At 40.8% G+C, this 19,315-nt stretch overlaps 1 protein-coding gene across 1 annotated transcript in view; it reads right to left on the bottom strand.

Annotated features, from left to right (window-relative positions):
* The window catches only part of KIF24 (kinesin family member 24), a 135,333-nt gene that overhangs the window by 112,810 nt on the left and 3,208 nt on the right, over positions 1–19,315 (bottom strand). The window contains exon 2 of the mRNA XM_053701036.1: positions 6,996–7,625. Within this exon, the coding sequence (XP_053557011.1) occupies positions 6,996–7,588 (593 nt within the window). The 5' untranslated portion in view covers positions 7,589–7,625. The remainder of the gene's footprint in view (positions 1–6,995; positions 7,626–19,315) is intronic.

The raw sequence follows: 19,315 nt of genomic DNA, 5'->3' as shown, positions 1-19,315 counted from the left end.
AAGGATGACGTCGTGGACCGGACACACCAATGTTGGAGAAAAAAAACCCAAAAGAAAACCCAAAACAAAAAAAAGGAAGAAAAAGGAAGAACAAACTAATTAGAAAAAACAAAAAAAAAGCCTTTGTTCAAACTTTGCTGAGAAAAGTGTGTGTGTTTTTTAAATTGCTTTGCCCAGATCAGATAGATTGATGACTGTGTAGTTTAGTAGAGGCTACCAATAATCATTATACATCTACACAAAGACCATAAAGCTCAACTGTAATAAAACACGTTATATATGGTAACAAATTGTGCATTTAACAGCACATGAAACATTGATACAGAAGATGAAATCCAGCGATTCCTTCAGCACAATGAAGACACCCGTCCTATAACCAATTATTCACAGGTTTTATCTATTCTAAGGCACCCGGCATATTCTACTCTCATTCCATCTTTACATAGACATTAAAAACCGGAAGCTGCATGAAACTTTCATCAACAGTGTTGCACAATATCCACTCTGAAATCACATTATATCCACACTCCTATTGCAATCACGGTTTTTGATTGACAAGTAAGGCTCTTATGGCACTGGTTAGACCTTATATTGCGAAGGCACTAGAAGCTGAAAAACAAAATTTATGCTTACCTGATAAATTTCTTTCTTTCCAGATATGGTGAGTCCATAACGTCCTCAATTACAGTTTGGAATATCACTCCTGGCCAGCAGGAGGAGGCAAAGAGCACCACAGTCAAACTGTTAAGTATCACACCCCTTCCCACAAACCCCAGTCATTCGACCGAAGGTAAATGGAGGGGGGGGGAGGGGAAGAGAAGATGAAGGAGTAACACAAGGTGCAAAGGTGCCTAAGGTTTAGTAAAAAATAACTGTCTTAAAATAAAAGGGCGGGGTCGTGGACTCACCATATCCGGAAAGAAATACATTTATCAGGTAAGCATGGCATCCTCAATTACTGTTGGGAACCAATACCCAAGCTAGAGGACACAGATGAATAGGAAGGGACAAGACAGGTATACCTAAACAGAAGGCACCACCTCTTGAAGAACCTTTCTCCCAAAAGAGGCCTCAGCCACAGCAAAAGCATCAAATTTATAAAATTTGGAAAACATATTTAAGGAAGACCAAGTGGCAGCCTTGCAAATTTGTTCCACAGAAGCTTAATTTTTTTTTAAAGCCCAATAAGAGGAGACAGTGCTCATGGAATGAGCCGTAATTCTCTCAGAATGCTGCTGTCCAGCTGTCTCATGAGCCAAACAAATTCTACTTCTTAACCAGAGAGTAAGAAGTAGCAGTAGCTTTCTGACCTTTACGTCTCCCGTAGAAACAAACAAACAGAGCAGAAGACTGACGAAAATCCTTAGTTGCCTGCAGATAAAATTTAAGAGCACACACACAACATCCAAGTTGTGCAACAAGCGTTGCTTATGAGCAGAAGGATTAGGACATGGAGAAGGAACAACAATTTCCTGATTAATATTTCTATTTGAAACCACTATAGGAAGGAAACCAAACGTAGTACGCAGAACCGCCTTATCGGCATGAAAGATAAGATAAGGCGAATCACACTGCAAGGCAGAGAGTTCCAAGACTCTACAAGCAGAAGAGATAGTAATAAGAAACAAGACCTTCCAAGATAACTTAATATCTATGGCATGCATCGGCTCAAATGGAGCCCGCTGCAAAACTTTAAGAACAAGGTTAAGGCTTGCACATCTGGCACGTCCGCCAGACGCTTATGTAGCAAAACAGATAACGCAGAGATCTGACCCTTCATGGTATGAACTGGCAAGCCTTTCTCCAGACCTTTCTGGAGAAAAGACAAAATTCTAGGAATCCTGACCTCACTCCAAGAATAGCCATTGTATTCACACCAATACAGATATTTACACCATATCTTATGGTAAAATGTTTCTAGTAACAGGCTTGCGAGCCTGAATCATGGTCTCAATGACCGACTCAGAAAAAACACACTTAGACAAAACTAAGCGTTCAATCTCCAAGCAGTCGGCTTCAGAGAAACAAGATTTGGATGAAGGAAGAGACCCTGAAGTAGAAGGTCCTTCCTCAGAGGTAGTCTCCAAGGTGGGAGAGACGACATCCCCACTTGGTCTGCATACCAGATCCTGCAAGGCCACGCAGGGGCAATTAAAATCACTGATGCTCTCTCCTATTTGATATGAGCAATGACTCGTGGAAGAAGAGCAAACGGAGGAAACAGGTATGCCAGTCTGAAGTCCCAAGGAACCGCTAGAGCATCTATCAGAGCGGCCCATGTATCCCTTGACCTTGAACCATACCGATGCCATCAGATCCAACCCCATTTGAGGGTTACGCTGGAGAACACCTCCGGGTGGAGTTCCCACTCCCCGGGATGAAAAGTCTGTCTGCTCAGGAAATCCAATACCCAGTTGTCCACTCCCAGAATGTGGATGGCCGATAAACAGCAATTGTGAGCTTCCGCCCACTGAATAATCCGAGCCACCTCCTTCATGGCTAAGGAACTCTGAGTTCCTCCCTGGTGGTTGATGTAAGCCACTCAGGTTATATTGTCCGACTTGAACCTGATAAACTGGACTAAGGACAGCTGAGGCCAAGCCATCAGAGATTTGAAAATCGCTCTCAACTCCAAGATGTTTATGGGGAGAGCAGACTCCTCCCGAGTCCAAATTCCCAGCGCTTTTAACGAGTCCCAGACTAGCAGGCTGGCATCCATAGTCACATTTACCCAGGAAGGTCTCGGGAAGCATGTGTCCCGAGACAGATGTTCCTGAGAAAGCCACCACGGGAGAGAGTCTCCTGTCGACTGATCTAGATCTATGCTCTGAGACAGATCCGCATGATCCCCATTCCATTGCCTAAGCATGCACAACTGCATAGCTCTCAAATGGAATTGAGCAAAGGGAATGATGTCCATGGAAGCCACCATCAGGCTGATTACCTCCATACATTGAGCCACTGATGGTCAAACAGTAGACTCTAGAGAGAGGCAAGAGGAAATGATTTTGGCTCTTCTGACCTCTTTCAGAAAAATCTTAAAATCAATAGGGAATCTATTATGGTCCCTAAGAAAATTACCCTTGTAGCTGGAACAAGGGAGCTTTTCTCCAGATTCATTTTCCATCCGTGGGAACGAAGAAAAGACAAGATCTCTGTGTGAGATGTTGCTTGTTGAAAAGATGGTGCCAGAACCAATATGTAGTCCAGGTAGGGCGCCACTGCAATTCCTCAAGACCAGATCACTGCCAAGAGAGCCTCCAGAACCTTTGAGAAAACTCTGGGAGCTGTGGCAAGACCAAACGGAAGAGCCACAATCTGAAAGTGTCTGTCCAGAAAGGCAAATCTCAGAAATTTGTGATGATCCCTGTGAATGGGAACATGAAGATACACTTCCTTCAGGTAAATGGTCGTCATGAACTGACCCTCTTGGATCAAGGGAAGAATGGAACGTAATAGTTTCCATCTTGAAGGACGGTACCATGAGAAACTGGTTTAGAGACACTTTAGGTCTAGAATAGGTCGGAAAGTTCCCTGTTTTTTGGGAACCATGAACAGATTGGAATAGAAACCAAGACCCTGTTCCTGTACTGGGACTGGAACTATCACTCCTAGGGAGGATAGATTTTGTACACATTTCAAGAACGCCTCTCTTTTTATCAGGTCCGCAGATAATCTTGAGAGGTGGAACCTGCCCCTGGGAGGAAAAAAAAGTCTTGAATTCCAATTTGTAACTCTGAGATACTATATCCACAGCCCAGTGATCTGGGACATCTCATATCCAAACTTGAGAAAACTGAGAAAGTCTGCCCCCAACTTGATCCGATCCCAGATCGGGGGCAAACCATTGATGCTGATTTAGAGTCAGCTGTGGATTTATTTGATTGCTTCCCCTTGTTCCAAGACTGACTGACTTTCCAAGAAGGCTTGGACTGTTCCTGCTTGAAAGAGGAAGGGGAAGGCTTACCTCTGAAGCTTCGAAAGGAACGAAAATAACTGACATCCTTTTGGTCTATTCTTATCTTGCAGAAGAAAAGACCCTTTACCACTTGTGATATCGGAAATAATTTCCGCCAAACCAGGTCCAAATAAGGTTGTACTCTTATAAGGAATTGCCAAAAGCTTGGATTTAGATGAAACATCCGCTGACCAAGACTTCAGCCACAAGGCTCTACACACTAGTACCGTGAAACCAGATATCTTGGCTCCCAACTTAATAACCTGCAATGAAGCGTCCGTAATAAAGGAATTAACCAACTTAAGAGCCTTAATCCTGTCTTGGATCTCTTCCAAGGGAGTCTCTACCTGAAGAGATTCGGACAATGCGTCGAACCAATAGGCTGCAGCACTTGTCACAGTGGCAATACACACTGCAGGTTGACATTGGAGACCCTGATGAACATACATCTTTTTCAAATAAGCCTCCAGTTTCTTATCCATTGGATCCTTAAAAGAGCAGCTATCCTCAATAGGAATAGTAGTTCTCTTAGCCAGAGTATAAATGGCCCCTTCAACTTTGTGCACCGTTTGCCACGACTCCTTAATGGAGTCAGCCACAGGAAACATCTTTTTAAAAACAGGAGACGGGGAAAAAGGAATCCCAAGTCTCTCCTATTCATGTGCAATAATGTCCATAGCACGGGCTGGCACAGGAAACACCTCCACTAAAGGAAAGAACATTAAAGTATTTATTAAGTTTACTAGATTTCCTAGGGTTGACAGGGGTATCAGTCATCCAGGGTAGCCAAAACCTCCTTTAACAAGACACAGAGATGTTCAAGCTTAAATCTGAAGGATACAATTTCAGCATCAGATGAAGGACTTAAACTGTCTGAATCTGAGATCTCACCCTCAGAGGCTACCAACGTATCTTCATCATCAGTCTTATGAGAAAGGGCAATCTGTGTAGCTATGACTGGAGCAGCCACCTTACTATCTGAGTCCTTAAATTTCCTCTTGTGTCTCCCCTGAAGCATGGGAATAGCAGCTAATGCCGCCGATATCGCCGAAGATACCTGTGCGGCAATTGCTGCTTGCAAATAAACTCCTCCAGGAGATTGAGAGGAACCGCAGGGCACTGCATGTGACGCCATTAAGGCTTGGGGCGGTTGAGGAGAAAGTTGTGGCAAAGCCTGAACAGCATCATCCTGAGAGACATTTGGCTCAGACAGTAAAAGGTTATCCTTATTTTTTAAAGTTCTCTCTATGCAAGAGGAACAAAATTGCATGGGTGGCAACACTTGACTATCCAAGCAAAGGATACATCTGTCCATAATAGTAGGATCCTGATCCATTATGTAGGAAAAACTTACCCCAAATAAAAATGTATTCAGTACTGTCCCTTCAAATAATAACTGCGGTGAAATCGATGTGCTTACACACACACACAAACCGCTAAGTACTCAATGATATTAAGTGTGTTTGACACTAACTTAAGTAAAAAATAAAGTTTTATGGACCATGCCTAACAAGCACCTCCACACCTCAGTCTATGGCCTCTATTTATGAAATGTCTTGCAGACCTGATCCGACAGTGCGGATCAGGTCTGCAAGACATTGCTGAATGCGGAGAGCAATACGCTCTCCGTATTCAGCATTGCACCAGCAGCTCACAAGAGCTGCTGGTGCAACGCCGCCCGCTTCAGACTCGCGGCCAATGGGCTGCCAGCAGGGAGCCGTCAATCAACCCGATCGGGTCTTTGTGACCGCTGCTTCATAACTGCTGTTTCTGGCGAGTCTGAAGACTCGCCAGAAACACGGGCCATCAAGCTCCATTCAGAGCTTGATAGATAGGCCCCTATGACTGAAGGGCTTACCTGCCCCCTCAAAGTGAAACGAGAGAAGAACGGACTACAAGATACGCTTGCCGGACTCTTGAGAAGTAAACACTCTTGAAGTGCGACTGCTTTTTCTCTTGCGTCTGCACAAACTAACCGGAACGGCCAGGGATCATGTGACTGGCTTCTGAGAAGTTGTGCCACTTAGTGTAAAGGCACGCTTCCAGCCAGAAGAGAAGGAGCCAAAATGAAACCGTTTCCTGTAGCACTCAGCCACAGGAACGGTTAAGTAAAAAGGCCCCAATAATTAACCGCTCATTTAAGAGCCATGTTCCTAAGACCGGAACAAAGGAATTAATGTGTCTGATATCAGCCAAAATAAAGTTAACCCATAAAGAGTGTAACTCCTTGTCTCTCACACATGTTAAAGTGCCTGCTACTGCCATATGTACCCTTTCCACAGGGTTCTAGCCCCACAATTCCTGCAGACTTAAGGTTAACCCCCTCGGTGTTAGTCTCCTCCCAGAAGACAAAAAAAAAAAATAAGGGTACTTACCTGCATCTAGCTGTCCGGCAGGACGACAGCCTACCCGGCCACTCCTCTCAGAGACCTGTAAAAAAAAGAAAGAACAGAGTAAACCTACTCTGGCTTTCTATTTAAGGGCAGCAACGCCGACATCACAAGTTCCTGACTGCTTTAAAACCACCACTACTCTACTGAAGAGATAAACGTGGACTACAGCTATACCCAGAACACAGAAAAGATCAGAGCAAACCTAGTTTGGCTTTCAAAACAATAAAATCTTGCTTGTAAAGGGACATGAAACCCAATTTTTTTCTTTCATGATTCAGAAAGAGCATGCAATTTTAAACAATTTTCCAGTTTACTTCCATTATCTAATTTGCTTCAATCTCTTTCTATCCTTTATTGAAAAGCCTATCTATATAGACTGAGTAGCTGCTGATTGGTGGCTACACATAGATGCCTCATGTGCATTGCTATTTCTTCAACAAAGGATACCTAAAGAATGAAGCAAATTAGATAATAGAAGTAAATTTGAATGCTGTTTAAAACTGTATTCTCTATCTGAATCATAAAAGAAAATATTTAGATTTCATGTCCCTTTAACTGTATACAGCATTTTATCCCACCCTTTGTGGGAGAGAATATGTCCATTAAGAATAGTTAAAAAATAATATATACAATATGATTATCACCTTAAGCAAGTCTGGGGCACTCCATAGTTGTATCCAGACACATGAGCCACTCTGTGAATAACAGGAGTTTCATGGTCACCGAGGCTGGTGGCTCTGTCCTTTGCGGTATATAGTTTAGCATGATTGCTCTTTGCTGTGCAGGTGGCATTAGTATCTAAAGGCACTGTGAAAAATGTTGCGTTATAATCTGGATCGGCTGGTAGAGCGGTTTCACATTGTTCTCCTTTGTGTTTCGTGCAGTTGTTGTTAGACAGACCACTTAATTCAGAAGAATCAAAGAGTCTGTTGTCTTTCATAGAAGATGAATCAAAGTGTAGCTGCCTTCGTGGGCCTGATCTGGTTTTCATAGGATGGAGGTAAACACAACCGGGTTGAAGAGGAGTCTCAGATTTGTCAGCTGACACGCTCTGGATGATTTTAATTAGCTGGAAGAGGCGCTTGCGGTCCTCCATGTTATGCACACCTAAGGAGGAGTAATCCTTCATAGTGATCTCTGCCAGATCCTCTATTGTGTGAAGGCCGACAGATACAAAATGAGGGTAGTACTTTTGTAGCTCTGCTTCACAAAGGCAATCCAACAGGCAGGAGGCCATCTTCACATGACTTGTCCTCTACTTCCAACAGCAAAACCTGAAAGAAATCCAATTACAGTCGTAATACATAAAGCAACTAGAATACTATTCCACAAGTCTAATTTATTTATATACACCCAGGAAATCATTTTATATTGATTTGTAAGTAAAATTAAAAAATACAAAAGGTTACATTAAAAAAAGAAAGTAGAATTCTTCAAGAAATAAACCTACGCACAATTAAGTTAGCAATTGATATGTTTATTGGAAACCATATAATATGACACCAAACCAAATCACACAAGCTTTAATCAATTAAATATATTAATAAAATATGGGTAACTAGTCTTAACAACAAAGTGATGATGAGTCGGCTTTCACAACTTCATACTTTAATTAACCAACAAGTTAATTTTTAATTTATATGTTCAAAAACAAACCGACCATTGAATGTTATACACAGGGAGCTGCGCCTCCCACATTGTAACTTGATATTATTTTAATAAAGTCGATTTAAAAAATAAAAATATTACAAATCTAATAGCCAAGGATTCCTCGTTTTTAGAATTTACCAAGCAGCTATAATTAAAAAGAGAAATAATTTGCTGAATAAGTTTGATAAACAATTTGTGTTAGTGTAGATTTTAGCTATAACAAAAAAATCTGTTAAACTCCTGAAGAAAAAAATAAAAATAAAAATATCCTATCAAAATGCAAAATAGTGCTTCAAAACTGCTACACATAAGCAGGAAAGAAATACTATAGGTAGGTTATGTTATTGACCAGTGTTATGCGGATTATACGAACAAACATCCCAGAACACAATATATATTCTGTATATCTACCCACTAGAACTAAGCTTAAAGGGACATGAAACCAAAATAGTTCTAATTTACTTCTATTAGCAAATTTACTTTGTTATTTTGTTATCTTTTGTTGAAAAGCATGGACATAAGTTCTGGCACGTGTCTGGAGCACTATATTGCAGCAGTTTTGCAAGAGCACAAGATGACAGCACTATTTTCTGCCATGTAGCGCTCCAGACACCAAATTTGATAACAGAAGTAAATTGGAAACTTTTTTAGACATTGTATGCTCTGAATCACAAAATAAAATGTCTGGGTTTCATAAGTGCACTGGGAGAAAGAGGTCAATGACACCGCCCATAGTCTATAAAGTGAGTGTAAAACTAAGCAAGGTGATTGTAGGTAAAAAGCCTCACTTCAGAGTGGACATGTGAAGCCAATCAGCAGGACACACTTAGCTACGACTCTCTGGCCATGTCTGGCTCATGAGCTGTAAAGCCTCACTTCAGAGCTGACATGTGAAGCTAATGAGCAGGACACACTTAGCTACGACTCTCTGGCCATGTCTGGCTCATGAGCTGTAAAGCCTCACTTCAGAGCTGACATGTGAAGCCAATCAGCAGGACACACTTAGCTACGACTCTCTGGCCATGTCTGGCTCATGAGCTGTAAAGCCTCACTTCAGAGCTGACATGTGAAGCTAATGAGCAGGACACACTTAGCTACGACTCTCTGGCCATGTCTGGCTCATGAGCTGTAAAGCCTCACTTCAGAGCTGACATGTGAAGCTAATGAGCAGGACACACTTAGCTACGACTCTCTGGCCATGTCTGGCTCATGAGCTGTAAAGCCTCACTTCAGAGCTGACATGTGAAGCCAATCAGCAGGACACACTTAGCTACGACTCTCTGGCCATGTCTGGCTCATGAGCTGTAAAGCCTCACTTCAGAGCTGACATGTGAAGCTAATGAGCAGGACACACTTAGCTACGACTCTCTGGCCATGTCTGGCTCATGAGCTGTAAAGCCTCACTTCAGAGCTGACATGTGAAGCCAATCAGCAGGACACACTTAGCTACGACTCTCTGGCCATGTCTGGCTCATGAGCTGTAAAGCCTCACTTCAGAGCTGACATGTGAAGCCAATCAGCAGGACACACTTAGCTACGACTCTCTGGCCATGTCTGGCTCATGAGCTGTAAAGCCTCACTTCAGAGCTGACATGTGAAGCCAATCAGCAGGACACACTTAGCTACGACTCTCTGGCCATGTGTGGCTCATGAGCTGTAAAGCCTCACTTCAGAGCTGACATGTGAAGCCAATCAGCAGGACACACTTAGCTACGACTCTCTGGCCATGTCTGGCTCATGAGCTGTAAAGCCTCACTTCAGAGCTGACATGTGAAGCTAATGAGCAGGACACACTTAGCTACGACTCTCTGGCCATGTCTGGCTCATGAGCTGTAAAGCCTCACTTCAGAGCGGACATGTGAAGCTAATGAGCAGGACACACTTAGCTACGACTATCTGGCCATGTCTGGCTCATGAGCTGTAAAGCCTCACTTCAGAGCTGACATGTGAAGCTAATGAGCAGGACACACTTAGCTACGACTCTCTGGCCATGTCTGGCTCATGAGCTGTAAAGCCTCACTTCAGAGCTGACATGTGAAGCTAATGAGCAGGACACACTTAGCTACGACTCTCTGGCCATGTCTGGCTCATGAGCTGTAAAGCCTCACTTCAGAGCGGACATGTGAAGCTAATGAGCAGGACACACTTAGCTACGACTATCTGGCCATGTCTGGCTCATGAGCTGTAAAGCCTCACTTCAGAGCTGACATGTGAAGCTAATGAGCAGGACACACTTAGCTACGACTCTCTGGCCATGTCTGGCTCATGAGCTGTAAAGCCTCACTTCAGAGCTGACATGTGAAGCTAATGAGCAGGACACACTTAGCTACGACTCTCTGGCCATGTCTGGCTCATGAGCTGTAAAGCCTCACTTCAGAGCGGACATGTGAAGCCAATCAGCAGGACACACTTAGCTACGACTCTCTGGCCATGTCTGGCTCATGAGCTGTAAAGCCTCACTTCAGAGCGGACATGTGAAGCCAATCAGCAGGACACACTTAGCTACGACTCTCTGGCCATGTCTGGCTCATGAGCTGTAAAGCCTCACTTCAGAGCGGACATGTGAAGCTAATGAGCAGGACACACTTAGCTACGACTCTCTGGCCATGTCTGGCTCATGAGCTGTATTGCTGCTCCCAAGCAAGATTATAGCTTAGAGTTTAACCCCTTTGTAGGTTTTATACTCATTGATAACTAAGGACACAATTATCCGCTTAAAGGGGCAAATACACCCCAACAGTCTAGTGGGTGGGTCTAGGTCAGTTAAAGGGACATAATACTCATGTGCTAAATCACTTGAAACTGATGCAGTATAGCTATAAAAAGCCGACAGGAAAATATTCCATGAGCATCTCTATGTAAAAAAAGAAGATATTTTACCTCACAATTTCCTCAGCTCAGCAGAGTAAGTTCTGTGTAAAAAAAATAATGAAGAAATGAACTGCAGCCAATCAGCATCAACAGTGCTGAGGTCAAGAACTATTTTACTGTGATCTCATGAAATTTGACTTAACTCATGAGATTTCATAGTAAACTTCCTTAAACTGAATAGGGAAATAAGATGAGAGTGCACGAGGCTCAACCCCTTAGCTGTCCTGGGACAGACATACCGATTTGCTGCTTAGAAGTCCTTTACAATGGGATATGGCTACTGAGGAACTTTTGAGATAAAATATAATCTTTCTTTTTTACATAGAGATGTTCAGGTGATATTTTCTTTCTTTTTACAGCTATGCTGCATCACTTTCAAGTGTTTCAACATTTGGGTATCATGGCCCTTTAAGTAATTCTACTGTCCTTTAAAGTGAATGTAAATTTTGATGCTAAAGGGCCCGGTTTTTAAAAATTTGATTAAAAACAGGGGCACTTTAATTCATCAAAATTTACATTTCACTCGTGTTGTGAAGAAAAAACAAAACAAAAACAAAAAAAAAAAAAAACCTTACCTTTTAATTTGACAGCAGCTCCAGCTTCCTCCACCCGTCGCAAAGCCTCTTCCTGGGTCTAAAATGAGGAATCCAGCTTCCTCCAATCACAGCATTGAATCAGACACCGATTTCCTCGGGGGAGAAGCAGTGATTGGAGGATGACCTGTCCATCATTTCTGACATCAGAAATGGCTTGCGACGACCAGAGGAAGCTGGAGCTGCTGTCAAGTTTAAAAGGTAAGTATTTCTTCACAACGAGTGAAATGTAAATTTTGATGAATTAAAAGTACCCCTGTTTTTAATCAAATTTTTAAAAAACGGGCACTTTAGCATCAAAATTTGCATTCACTTTAAGTGCTTCCCTATCACCAATTTACCTAGCCAATAAATACGGAATACAGGTATGTGTCTGAGAAAAACACAGATACACACAAGCTATAGTCCTAAAAAAATAAAAAACACATACACAAATGCAACTCAAAGCACAATAAGATGTAGAATTTAGTATATGACATGCTCAGTAAACAACATCCACCTGTTAAAAGACATTACTGCATATGAACCAGTACAGAGAAACAGCATGAAAACAAAACCATTATACTGTGCCAATAAATCATGGATAAATGTATATTTCCTTTTCATACATATGTAAAAATTAAATATGGCAAAAAACAGGGGGGGGGGGGGGGGCGCGGGATGTGGACCTGAATACCAAAGTGGTCGGACGTGCTTTTCAGGAGCTCCCGCTAATCACACTATTTATACTTACAATTTTTAAGATCTTTGCTGAACAGAATTTGACTAACAGAATTTGGAACCTATGTTATGACTATCGTCCTGACTTATGCTCTTTTGGAAGACTGCCGCAAACTATTAGTGCTAATAGGACCAAGGAGGCCGATATGGTATGGTCTGCAGCTCAAAGTGTCTAAGCTGCCGCATATACTCCTCACCCGTAGGGATAGGATAAGCCAGTTGAGCTACCTTCGACCTATCCTTAAAGGGACATGAAACCCACATTTTTTCTTTCATGATTTAGAAAGAGCATACAATTATAAACAACTTTCTAATTTACTTCTATTAGCTGTTTTGCTTCATTCTCTTGATATTCTTTGCTGAAAAGCATATCTAGATATGCTTAGTAGCTGCTGATTGGTAGCTGCACATAGATGCCTCCTGTGATTGGTTCACTGTGTGCATTACTATTTCTTCTTTAAAGTATATCTAAAGAATAAAGCAAATTAGGTAATAGAAGTAAATTGGAATGTTGTTTAAAATTATATTCTCTAACTTAATCATGAAAGAAAATGTTTGGGTATAGTGTCCCTTTAAGTCTGGATATGCCCGAGTCAGAAGGGAACAGAGCGGACGTAAATGTCTGGGGGGGAAAAAAGTCTTACAACTTTGAGACCTCCTTTCATAGATTGGAGTCACAGCTAGTCAAATTTCTCACAGATGTGATACCCTACCAAACGCCTGACACATGCGCTACACAGAGGCAAAAAAATCCTAATGTGTCAGATATTGCATTTGCCAGGACCACTGACGTCCACTTAAATGAGGTTGAGGAACCAACCCATGCTGTGGTGGAATCTCTGATCTCTGGTGGTGGAGATGCCAGTGTTGCTTGAAGCTGGACATTAGAGTTTTTCGTTGATAGCTACCTCTGGGAAAACCCAGTCATTTGCAGCACAGGCAGAACTGGAGATGGGGAGAAACTAATTTAATAACCCTGAGCTTGTGGCTGGATCGAGAGATGTGAGCTGCGTCATTGATACCATCTGGGACTTTAAGCCCCCTACAGCAGACTATACCAAGGGCAACTGCGGAAGCCTCAGAGTAGAAGAGCCACCATTATCAGCTACCTGGGTCATTCGACTGAGATCCCTCATGATTTGGGATTTAGGCTTGTTAGTTAACTCTTCAGCTTGGCGCTCTGGTGTGTGCTGACTAGGCTAAAGACCTTTTTGTTAGATTAGTTTCACATCTGACAATGTTCCTATCCAGTCTTAGCACCACAGTCGTTTCTTCTATTCACTTTTCTAGAATGTTATGCATATTTGTTTTAAAGGGTTTCTTGTTTAAACTATAGTGTGCTCTCCAGGAATGGTGGTTAACTAATGAAGATATACAGATCTGGGATTCATATATCCACAGTATTTGAGTGCAAAATAGCTCAGTATCAACAAAATATTCTTTCCTCTTTGTTAGTAATCTACAGTGTTTGAGAAAGAATATAAGAAGTTGCTTACATACGTGACCTGACTACCATATGTTGAGCGTTTCCATTTTTTCATACCATTCCATGATCTAGTAGGATTGTTCATCTCTTAGAAATTGCAAAAACAAGTCACTGAATGTTTATAGGCAATGTATTAGTTTCATAATGCACAGATTCTCCCTTTCTCATGATTCATGTACAGGGATATTCATGTTGAGAAGTCCGATAGCACAAATCTATGCTGTTCTACATAAATAAGTTATAGCTGCACATGTGTTTGCTCTTTAGAGTCCTATAAATATATCAGGATGTTGATGTTCCTTATTTTCCTGTTTTAACGTTATAACTTATTTGATGGCCTGGGTTAAAATTCTCTAAACTTCAACATAGAGGGCACTGTTTTTTAAATTTCTTTTTAGTATATATGGGTAGCTTCAAAACCACTTAAATGTTATCCCAAAAGGGTTTTATATAATACACAACAAACTCCATTTCACTCAACATGCCCAGTATTGAGGAAGTTTAAAAACACTATATTTGACATCATGTTTTTGTATACTAGATGGAATCTATTGATATCTACGCAAAAAAATGCTCTCATATACTCAAGTTTAAGACTGTACTGTAACTTTGCATCTATTTGTATATTTTATAACCTCAATAAAAATACAAGTTTAAAAAATAAAAAAAAAAATGCCAAAAAACTGGTACTTTTATTCTTCAATGTAACCAAATAACTGAGAAAAGAACACCTCGCAAACCAAAACCAAAGAAATAGGCATCACCAAAATATATAACATCGATTTTTTACCATAGAAGCAGTTACAGTAAAGACAAGAACCAAAACATAATCCAGAGATACGTCTTTGTGCCACTTGTCAGTTATTTTGATTTCCTTATTAGTGCACATTGCTATTTTAATGTTCCATTAATAGCTTGCTAAGCACAGCTGATATGGGCAGCTGCTTCACGCAACAGCTGTATGAACACTGAATACTGCTCGGCAACAGATGACGATTTTCTATAGACTACATAGACAATAAGCTCTGTTCTTTAACGCCATCGCTGCCACATCTGATCTACTCCTCTATCATCAGTTAAGTCAACGCACAATTAAAAATCTATGAGACAAAATATAGAAGATTCTCTTAATCATATAAGAAATAAAAATATGGCTACATAGGTACAAGTAATGATCATTCTTTTTACCACAAACCTGCACTATACACAGAAACATATACTTATAGCCTCACACAAAAGGCGAACGTGCCCGCACTAAAGAAACAGTCTTGCAGATGACAGAGGAAGACAAGTACTACAAACCTGCACTATACACAAAAACATATACTTATAGCCTCACACAAAAGGCTAACGTGCCCGCACTAAAGAAACAGTCTTGCAGATGACAGAGGAAGACAAGTACTACAAACCTGCACTATACACATTATAGCCTCACACAAAAGGCGAACGTGCCCGCACTAAAGAAACAGTCTTGCAGATGACAGAGGAAGACAAGTACTACAAACCTGCACTATACACAGAAACATATACTTATAGCCTCACACAAAAGGCGAACGTGCCCGCACTAAAGAAACAGTCTTGCAGATGACAGAGGAAGACAAGTACTACAAACCTGCACTATACACAGAAACATATACTTATAGCATCACACAAAAGGCGAACGTGCCCGCACTAAAGAAACAGTCTTGCAGATGACAGAGGAAGACAAGTACTACAAACCTGCACTATACACAAAAACATATACTTATAGCCTCACACAAAAGGCGAACGTGCCCGCACTAAAGAAACAGTCTTGCAGATGACAGAGGAAGACAAGTACTACAAACCTGCACTATACACAAAAACATATACTTATAGCCTCACACAAAAGGCTAACGTGCCCGCACTAAAGAAACAGTCTTGCAGATGACAGAGGAAGACAAGTACTACAAACCTGCACTATACACAAAAACATATACTTATAGCCTCACACAAAAGGCTAACGTGCCCGCACTAAAGAAACAGTCTTGCAGATGACAGAGGAAGACAAGTACTACAAACCTGCACTATACACATTATAGCCTCACACAAAAGGCGAACGTGCCCGCACTAAAGAAACAGTCTTGCAGATGACAGAGGAAGACAAGTACTACAAACCTGCACTATACACAGAAACATATACTTATAGCCTCACACAAAAGGCGAACGTGCCCGCACTAAAGAAACAGTCTTGCAGATGACAGAGGAAGACAAGTACTACAAACCTGCACTATACACAGAAACATATACTTATAGCATCACACAAAAGGCGAACGTGCCCGCACTAAAGAAACAGTCTTGCAGATGACAGAGGAAGACAAGTACTACAAACCTGCACTATACACAAAAACATATACTTATAGCCTCACACAAAAGGCGAACGTGCCCGCACTAAAGAAACAGACTTGCAGATGACAGAGGAAGACAAGTACTACAAACCTGCACTATACACAGAAACATATACTTATAGCCTCACACAAAAGGCTAACGTGCCCGCACTAAAGAAACAGTCTTGCAGATGACAGAGGAAGACAAGTACTACAAACCTGCACTATACACAAAAACATATACTTATAGCCTCACACAAAAGGCGAACGTGCCCGCACTAAAGAAACAGTCTTGCAGATGACAGAGGAAGACAAGTACCACAAATCTGCACTATACACAAAAACATATACTTATAGCCTCACACAAAAGGCGAACGTGCCCGCACTAAAGAAACAGTCTTGCAGATGACAGAGGAAGACAAGTACTACAAACCTGCACTATACACAAAAACATATACTTATAGCCTCACACAAAAGGCGAACGTGCCCGCACTAAAGAAACAGACTTGCAGATGACAGAAGAAGACAAGTACTACAAAACAGGAACGCTGCCATATGGCACAAGACTATTAGATGGATAGTTATTCCATGTCAGTGTCTCTTTACCCCATCTTCACAAAGATCAGTTATTATTTTGGATAGGTGACCAGTGGCAGCATGAACTCGTAGGTGTGTCAGTACCACCTCTCTTGGGAAGTTATGCCACTTAAAAAGGGACATGAAACTTTTTTTTTCTTTCATGATTCAGCTAGAGAATGCAATTTTAAATAACTTTCCAAAGTATTTCTATTAACTAATTTGTTTAGTTCTCTTTATTAAAAAGTATACCTAGGTAGGCTCAGAAGCTGCTGATTGGTCGCTGCATATATATGACTCTTATAATTGGACTTCAGTTAGCTCCCAGTAGTGCATTACTGCTCCTTCAACAAAAGGATCCCAACATAATTAAGCAAAATAGATAATAGAAGTAAATTGGAAAGTTGTTTAAAATCACATGCTCTTTCTGAATCATGAAAGACAAACTGTGGGTTTCATGTCCCTTTAACTTTTACTTTGTTAAAAGGGCGGTAAACATTTTGCTATATAAAAAGTATACGTTCATTGTTTATTTGTTCCCCTTTTCCTAGAATTTAACTCAGGGGAATTGGAAATTACAGTATTCAAAGAAATTGGCGCTACCATGTTGAAACCTAGGTTTCCCTTAGCTAATATCTTCTGCTAAAGACAATAAAGGGCATATAAAGTGTGCAAACAATGGCAGTGTGGAATATAGCAATCAAGAAAAAGACTTCTAACTGTGATATAATCTACAAATGATGTTCAGACCAGGGAATACCTGGTGCTACCTCTCCTGCACATAACAGTTCAGAATAAGGCAGTGACAAAGGGACTGTAAACCCCGATAAATAAAATCTTGGTGTCCCTATAATAAGGGCTAAGAGTAAAACTGCAGATGGTAGAATACTTTAAACGTGATCTCAATACTGAAGAGCTATTGAGATACATTGTGTGAAATTAGCTGTATATACTTCTCACAATATAGGAGGCTTCTGCAACCGAAGTCCTGAGGGCAACATTGCTGTCCTCCATCTCTCCAAACCAAATGCAATGTGTGTCTGGACTAGAACGCTTTTTAGTCTTGTAATACTGGTATTCCTCTTAAAGGGAAATTAAACAAAAAAAAAAAAATGTATTTCAAGATTTGCATAGAACATACAATTTTAAACAACATTCCAATTTACTACAATCATCTAATTTGCTTTGTTCTCTTGGTATCTTTTGTTGGAAAAGAATACCTAGGTATGCTCAGGAGGAGCAATGCACTACTGGGAGCTAGCTGCTGATTAGTTGCTACACATATACTTCTTGTCATTGGTTCACCCAGTGTGTTCAGTGAGCTTCCTATAGTGACTTGCTCATTGAAGTAAACTGTAAAGTTGTTCAAAATTACATGCTTGATCTGAAACATGAAAGAAAATAGGTTGTGTTGCATGCCCCTTTAAAGTGTCCTTATTACTTCTGTTATCTGATTTGCTTTATTCTCTTGGAATCCTTTGTTGAAGAAGCAATGAACTGCTGGGAGCTATCTGAAAATATCTGGTGAGCTAATAAGAGAAAAATGTGTGTAGCCACCAATCAAACGCAACATTGCTGTGCATATGTACATATGTTTTTCAACAAAGGATACCAATAGAACAATGCAAATTTGATAATACAAGTACATCAGAAATTTGTTTAAAATTGCATGCTCCATCTGAATCATTTGACTTTACTGTCACTTTAAAGCTGCAAGTGGATACTGCTAGAGAATTATTGTACAATACTGACAGAGAGAGACCAACATTTCGGCAAGGAGAAACAATTACATCGCTAGCACATTTTTTAAAAGGGTGTTTATATTATAGATATACGTATGGTGTATATAACTCTATATCTGGAAGGCTGAGAACCAGTGGTGTAGGATGACAGAGGAGGTTAGTGATGAAAGGGAGAGGACCAGATGGGTGATTATTACTGATAGGATGAATGACCTGAAGAGTAATGATATATCATATTTATTTATTAAAGGGATAGAAGGGTTACAAAGAAATGTGCGTGGGTGCATTTAACATTTAAATAGAAGCATTTTTGCAATATCTGGTAAAACTTATTACTGTTTCAGTAGCATACGCACATATGATGTGAGTTCCTATGACACAAATTAAAGTGATGGTAAATGAGAAGTTTTCAGGGTAAGCCTGATTCATATATGTGCCATAATCACCTAGTACACAATATTTCATATAGTTTTTATTTACTTTTTAAAATACTTATAGCATTCTTTTTCTGTAGTGTAGTGATGTATAGAGCAGTCCCAGCAGAGCAGTATACATTGTAACTAGGGTGCACACATTGCCCTTCAGTAATGTGCTATCAGGAACAGAGTCACATAAGCAGTACTCTCCAAAACAGCATCATTCAGGTGCCACTGCGCATGTGTGCGGTGTCTCCTTAGTATAGGAAGCCGTGCGGCAACACTCATGATTGGGTGTGCGGCCTCGAGGAAAAACAAAAACACACTGTCGGGGGTGGGGGGGGGGGGGTCAGGGTACTCAAGAACATGTAAGCTTTTTAAAACAATTAAAAATAATTACATGTGTTTTAAAATAAAATAATGTCTGTACATATTTAAGGCTGAAACTAAGGATTATTTTCCTAAAACGAATAAATCGGCAAATTAGTTTTTCGATTAATCAAAAAAAAATATTATTTTTTTTCCCCTGTATTTCCCACATACTGAGTGTTACAAATATAAAACT

The sequence above is a fragment of the Bombina bombina genome, chromosome 2 (genome assembly GCF_027579735.1).
Source record: "Bombina bombina isolate aBomBom1 chromosome 2, aBomBom1.pri, whole genome shotgun sequence".
Lineage (NCBI taxonomy): Eukaryota > Metazoa > Chordata > Amphibia > Anura > Bombinatoridae > Bombina > Bombina bombina.
Note: the sequence above shows the minus strand (reverse complement) of the source record. Positions and strands in the feature narration are given on the sequence as shown.